Consider the following 7,920-nt stretch of genomic DNA (forward strand, 5'->3'; position numbering starts at 1 on the left):
TAAAGCAAAACAATGACCAAAACGACAAAATATCTCCTTCATTGCTTTAATAATAATTCTACTGGTCGCATTACGTAATGGAACTAAGTGCAAAAAACGGGAAGCGTTATCCACAAGTAACATTATGTACCTATATCCATTGCTTGGGATTAAGGGACCGGCCAAATCACAGTATAAATGTCCCTGGGGTTGTGTTACATATTTAGAAGAAAAAAGACCTTGGGGCTTTTCAAAACGTGGTTTCGAGATCTGACATTCATGACATGAGCGCACGTACTGATGCACATCACGAATCAAAGAAGGCCACGTAAAATAACGTTTAATTTTACTAAGTGTTTTAAAATTTCCCGTATGAGTTCCCACCAAAGTTCCAGAGTGATAATATTCCAATACCAAAGGCCGTAAAGACTTAGGCAATAGAACCTTGTAAGGATTATACCGTGCTTTTGTTCTTTTATATAATAAACCACGTGACAAACGATATTCTTTCCAGACATTTCCTGCAGCTTCAGTCTTCTTATAAATATCTGAGATATCCGGATCCTTTATTTGCTCTTCTTTTACATTATAAAATGCTAAAGGAGTATTCAACAGGCTTGAAGCCAAAAATTCACGTTGGTATACCTCCTCATCTATAGGTTCATCTATAAGGTCATACAAACTTGAATCATATATTCGACTCAAAAAATCTGCGTTAATCATCTTGTTGCTAGGTACATGTAAGATATCGAATTTAAATTCTAACAATCTATGAATCATAGTACTATATCGTGTAAATTTTTTAGGGTTACGCAACACGCAAGCTAAAGCATGGTTATCAGTTAATATTGTAAATCTCGAAACAAGATAGTGCTGAAAACGAGTAATAGTATTGTACAAGCTAGCCAACTCCAAGGCAAAGATAGGACGATTATAGTCCGAAGGTTTCAGTTTTCTGCTATAGAACGCAACAGGTTGATAGAAACCGCTGGAATCCTTCTGTAGGATCACACTCCCGAACCCTCGCAAACTAGAATCTGCTTCAATAAAAAACCTTTTACTCATATCCGGAATCTTCAAGATAACCTGCTCTTCAAAAGCGTCCTTAATACGAGCTAATGCCTCAGATTGTTCTTTACCCCAAACAAAGGGAATTTTAGGTGATTTTAAGTCGGTTATGGGACGCATAATCTCAGCAAAATTACTAATAAATCGACTATAGAAAGACAAAAACCCAACAAGAGATTTGACACCCTTCCTATTACGAGGAGCAGGTAAATTTCGTATAACTTCAAGTCGATCCGGAATCATTTGCATAGTTCCTCCACCTACGCGAAATCCCAAATAATCTATCTCCGTTTGAAAGAAGGAACATTTTTCTGGTGAAATTGTAAGACCTCGTGATCGAAGTCGATCAAGCACCGTCTTAAGTAATGTTTTATGTTGTTCAATTGTATCAGAATAGAGTACAATATCATCAGCATATACTTCGACACCTTGTTCCTTCAAATCACCTAATACAGTATCAATAGCGCGCGCTAAAGCCGCCGTCCCAGTACAGAGTCCCATAGGATGTACCCGAAAATGATAACTTTTATTGTCAAAAGAAAAGCCCGTATATTTACGACAGGATTCATCCAATACTATCTGAAAAAATCCCCTTTTACAATCGAATCTCGACATAATACGAGCATTAGCCAGTGTAGCAATAGATTCTTCCATGTTAGGGGTGACTATATTATCGGCTTCCACAAGCTTAGATAATTTACCAAAGTTTAGAACTAGCCGTCCTCTACCTGCACTATTTTTGACAATAAAGCAAGGGGAACGATACTCACTAGTACTCTCCACGATAACCCCGTTATCCAAAAGTTCTTTTAAAATTACACGCATTTCTTGCTTTTGTTTACTAGACATAGGGTATTGTTTTTCACGAAACACAGTATCCTCCTTAACCCGAAACTTGTACTTAAAATCTTTAATTCTGCCGATATTTGATGTAATCACATCAGTATGATCATTTATAATATCCTGTACAAATAAAGGTAAGGTACTATCTTCTTTAATAAGTTCATTATCAATGTTTTCCACAATTAATTTTCTATTTGTATTATCTAGTTGATTAACAGACGATTTGTTATTTAAATTATGCATAACTCTATTGTCAATCGCTAATACCTCATTGCTGTTCGAAGGTACTTCTGAAACACCCTGTACAACATTACATTCAACAGGTGATTTAACTTTTAACTCATTTTTATATTCTATTACTTTCTTATTTTGAAAAAAATCTTTATTAGTAGCTTGTGACGTTAAAGACCAAGAATTTAAAAAAGAATTATAGTCATTAAATTGATTTAAAGCAGAACAAGCATTTTTAAAAATAACAGGTTCTTCAGATAAAGCAAAGTTTTGTTTATATTTAGTAACACACTCTTTACCTTGCTGTAGTACTGCTTCCTTATCTCCAACAGGTTGTTGACCGGGAGGCAGGGCTGTATTACGTGGCACCTGGTCTAGTGAGAACTCGCTCATTGTATCAGGAATGCAACAGGTGTTATGACCTTGACCATGAAAAAAGCTCTTATCTTCGCTGCCCAGCTGATTTTGAACATTTGGTTTGTCGCAGGATGTGCGGTTCCTTGTAAGGTAACCCATCAAATATGATGTAGAATAAGGACCCGTCTTCCTGCAACCAAAAGGAAAAGGGCCAGAATATTGTCCACAAAAAGGAGGTTTGGAAACATACGTAATGTTGAAATTGTGATCAGGAAAGAATATACTTCGTTCTTTAACATCCAATTTAAAGGCAGTCTGCTCAATAAAGGGCATTCCTAAAGTAATATGTTGTCCACTGGGACAATGTTCGTTTATATACGCACAAACAGTTAACTCTTGCTTATTAATTCTCAACGGGAGCAAACAATATTTGTGTAGCACTAAACGATAGTTTGTAGCAGTACGTCCCACAAAGTTCTTAACATGTATTTTTAGGTTCGAATCCCGTTGTAGTAAATACTGTAACACTTCGTTACTTATAAAATTAACACTTGAAGCACTGTCCAAACATGCAAAGTATTTTTTATCATACAAATCGACTTCAATAAATATACCACCTTTCCCAACTAATGGAGGTAAGGTTCGTACACCACAGTCCGAGGTTCGAATCTGCTGAGTATCAGAATCCTTTTGAAAATTAGACACCTGTCCTTTGTGGAAATTACCCGATCTGTTTCGTACATGAGGATGAACTACACTACGCGATCTAAAGTCACTGCTTTTACGATTTATATCGAATGATGATCCACCAACAGTTGTTTGATGCTGCTTCGTAAAAAGTTCTAACTGTGAGTAAGCCTTTAAAGAGTTCATAAGTTCATCACGCGTTTGAGGATGATCACTATAAAATACATGCGATCTAACATCCGGTCTACAACCACTAGCCACCGTTAAGATGTACGTTTCATCACAGATTTGAATATCCAAAATACGTGATACTTGATCAAGTCTACGTGAATATTGTAAGACCCCTTCACTTTCGCCCTGAGGTTTATAAAAATATCTCGTGGTAAGTTGCTGTATAGCCACGTCAGAAAGCAACTCAGTCATCACATATTTACATAAATCTCCCCAGTTCCTCGTTGCTTTAACACTATCCTTAAGACACTGTAGTAATGGATTTCTAGTTTTTGTTTGTAAAGCGTATACCACACAACGAATTGGAAATTCATTACCACTTAAAAAATCGTCAATTTTACATATAAAATTGAACAACTTGTCAGGGTCATTACCATCACAAATTGGAAGATTTTCCACAAATCTATTTAACACCGTCAAAGCAGTATTATCCTCCAAACGAGAATAATTGGTACGGACATAAGCGTCATCACCTATTACCTTTGTATAATCACTATGGCATCTATTACCAGATACTTTACTAGTACGTTTAGGAATAGCGCCCGTTGACCTATCAAATCCCATGTTATCTTTATTAACAGGTATCCCAGAAGACATCGGACCCACTTTTCCAGCTATGTCTTCTAACATTTCTCCTAATCTTTCAATTCCAAAAAATAACCTATCAATTTTATCTATATTTAGAGGCGGCGTTTTTACACCATCATCATCAAATCCGGATATAGTATCTGAGGCTACCTTATCTTTATCTACACCTTCGGCCATGTTTAATATATATATAATACGAACAGCAAGGGCATTAACAAACTAATTCAATATATAAAAAGCCTCGAATTGGTGAGATTGACTTCAAACCATTTATATGTAGTGTATCATACATGCCCCACCGGAAGTCAAGGAAGGAACTGTACCACTAGTTAGATAATTTAATAATGATCAATATTTCCTCGCATCATAGCAGCAGCATATACAACACATACATAACGGCACGCTATTAGATTGGATACCCCCCTTAGGCAGATATAGTAGAAACCAGAGGCTTTTCCAAATCAAAACATTATCCTCAATTAAAAGGTATACCAATGAACAATTTAATAACGAGATCATATAGAACAAGTAAACAATATATATATATATATATATATATATATAAGTGAAGCTTATATAGAACAAGATTTAAATATATAGTATATATTCTCAGATTTCAATTTCAATTAACCTCTCTCTATATATATGTGTAACACGGTAGTAACAGTAGATAAATATCAAATTAGCAAAAAATAATTGAATATAATTATACATTAACACTACTTTTACCTGTATATGAAACGGGCAACTTCCAATGGTCAACTCGGGAGCGAACGATGGCAGGAAGTTTCACAAACACAAAATATCATATATTACAAAAAAAAGAGAAAACACTGGAGGAAAAAAAACTATAATAAAAAATCACAAAATACAGAACTAAATAACTGAACACTTCCGTCTTCGATCCTTTCCCTCGCTGTCCATGGAATTGCAAAGCACAATTGTACACTTAAAAAAAAATCCAACCAATACGCACCAGATTTGAAGTCAATCTGACAAACGGCAGAAGGAATTCAAATCACGGAGCCAGACATGACGTCATGTTCTATACAATAGTACCAGAACAATTAACCAATATAACACCAGAATAAGAAAACATTTTTTTTAGAAATATTAAAGTTGAATACACTACAATTCTCATTACATTTACCACTGAACTTACTCATAGCACGTATTTCACTCATCTTTACGCTTAACTTTACCTTCCTTTTATCATTCCGTGTTCTTGTTGAGTGACAATTCCTACCTATGGCGTGATGTATAGTTGCACCATCTCTTTTCCGCCCATCTGTACTCCTCGGATGAATTTCTTCCAAAATAATGTCCTCATCAGATATGGGTGAAGGCGAGGTCATCTCTTGTGAACAAGGGAATTCCACACAATCATTAATCATGTTGTTGTGGTATGTGTTGTCCTTGATCTGTAGTGTCCTAATTTCCTCTTGTAATGTAGCTGTCAACTGAGTATTCGCACGTATCTGGTTGGAGTTATCCGTGACCTGAATCTTTTGTTGACGTACAGAAGATTCTATTACTTCTAAATCCCTTTTTACACCACTGACTTCTTGGATTAGATGGTTGTGACTATCCTGACAATCCTCAGATATTCTTTTTAACTTTTCATCAAACTGCGAGGTGATGTCATTCATCGCCTGAATAATAAATTGTTTCGTCTCTTCTGACTTCTGCTCCAATCGTCTGTTGGATTCCTCGGACTTCTGCTCTATCGTCTGCTTTAATTCTTCATATTGTCTTTTGGATTCCTGCTTCATGGCTTCCATATCGTCTTTTCGGCTTTGTTCTTGCCGCTGTAAGACTAGTAAGATTCGGTCTTCTAATGACATTCCTGGTGCTGCACTTTGTTCACCGTTATCACTATCACTGGTTTCTTTCTCCATTGCCTCACCGTTCATTTTTCTTGTGATTATTCTACCACTTCTAAGTCTTGTCAAGTTCGTAGTCATTAACCTTATTACAGAAGTAAATTCACCCTTACTTTACTTCGGGATATGAATTTACAAGAATCCCGGGTGAGGTAAACCAAAATTTTTACAACGATTCACCAAAGGTAATCGTTAACCCTGGTTCGGCTAATAATATAAGTGAATTTTTAGTGGTAGTAATTATTCACACCTTAAAATATCTTCCGTGATTACATTTACTAGTATTCTCACCTTTTATACTGAAATTACAAAACGATGATACGTATTAAACAATTTTATTCGTTGATTCTCTTTGAACGAATATGCACATAGACTGTCTTGCAATCGTACATGTTTGTTAGGTATCTATAAACAACTACATAGCAACTAATTATATAATAATGTATATATCTTATATATTTTTAAAACATTCTTCTTTTGTTATTTTTAAATTAACATTATATCTGGTATAGTGCTTATGTAGAAGCACTTTCTGCCCAAAAATACAAGTAATTATCAATTTATACAAAGTATCTCGTTGTACAAAGTAGCCCAATTTGACGGTACAAATTATATATTACCTAATATCTTATTAAGTGTAAAATTAATAATCATAATGTCTTTTATGATAAATACGCTTTAACCGTTGCCATAATTTTCTTCCTACATATTACACACTCTGATACACTTGTTGCACAGTCAATACATGTTGCAAAATGACCACATGTCATGAAAAATATTCTAAGTTCATTTATGTAACACACTTTACACAACCTCGCATCATCTTATTTTCTAATTCAGCTAACACCACAGTTTCATTACTACTTTCATTATTGGAACTCTTGCCGCCATCTTGTATATCACTATTCTCGACATTATGAGCTAGCCGCATACTACTATAATTTTCGTGCACTCGTTTAACAAACGCATCGCCTTTCTTCAATTTGAGAAATGCACAGTTACCAAACCATCTCGCATGCTCTACCCATGGATCATCCATATCCTCCCAATCTTTCATTCCTCCTCCGCAATAGTAGCAAATAGTCCGATCTCCTTTGCCTGTGTAGAAGAAACCAGTCTCACTCAACTGTTCCGGACGCTGTTTTATTGAAATAGGCCATAATTCGAATGACCGTAATCGTAATTCCTCCGTACAGTATTGTTTATGCTGAGGTCCTCTACATTCATATACACCAATGTGGGTTAATTTTGACATAGGGCATTTTACTTCTCTTTTTGATATAGAAATCGGTCTTAGTTCCGTTCTTAAGCTTCCACCAACATCAAATCCCGGAGGTGGAACCTTATTTTTCTTATTATTAATGGGAATATTACCAACATCGAAACCTCTCAAATATGGACAATACGGGCTCCATCTTTTATGTTCTTTTTCCGGATCATCACCATGTTTCTATGCTCCCACTTCTAAGCTACAATATATACATTTCACTGCATCTGGAGGTCTTAAAAAATAGAAGCCTGTCTCGGCAAGTTTTCTTGGCTGTATGAAAGATACTTTCCATTTGTGATCATACGTAGACAATCGAACACTCTCCACTCGTAAGTCCAAAACTGAAGGATTTATAGAATTTATAGATGTATTCATTATAGGCACGTAATTCTGCAAATGGTATCTTGCTGAAAGTTCTATGTTCGATTATGGCCGAAACCTAGGAAAATAAATAGTTATAATTAATAGGAGTTTGTCAATATTATACTGTTTGACTTATATAATCAAACATTACTTAGCTGTAATACAAAATGAAACACACCTCAAGATCTGAGACTAACCAGACTAAACGTGGTGTTCCAGAAATGTTGAATATCAATTAGTCTATGTTGTGCATACAATTAAATACGAGTAGATTATTTGAGTCAGATTTGCTCTAAATAATTGTTTTTATGATAAATAAAATGTAAAATACTATTTAAATAGTACAAAAAACGTATAACATGTTGAATATGTATGTCCAATTGCCCAAATGAATTATCTTCACGCACTACCATATAGAGT

At 35.2% G+C, this 7,920-nt stretch overlaps 1 protein-coding gene across 1 annotated transcript; it reads right to left on the reverse strand.

Annotated features, from left to right (window-relative positions):
* Positions 1-6,657: 6,657 nt before the first annotated feature.
* LOC145683640 (death-associated inhibitor of apoptosis 1-like) lies at positions 6,658-7,512 on the reverse strand. The gene is given in 1 exon segment (XM_081754980.1): positions 6,658-7,512. A coding segment is annotated over 1 exon segment (855 nt).
* Between the last annotated feature and the right edge of the window lie 408 nt (positions 7,513-7,920).

Source organism: Thermobia domestica, chromosome 4 (genome assembly GCF_964235325.1).
Source record: "Thermobia domestica chromosome 4, izTheDome1.hap1.1, whole genome shotgun sequence".
In the NCBI taxonomy this organism is placed as follows: domain Eukaryota; kingdom Metazoa; phylum Arthropoda; class Insecta; order Zygentoma; family Lepismatidae; genus Thermobia; species Thermobia domestica.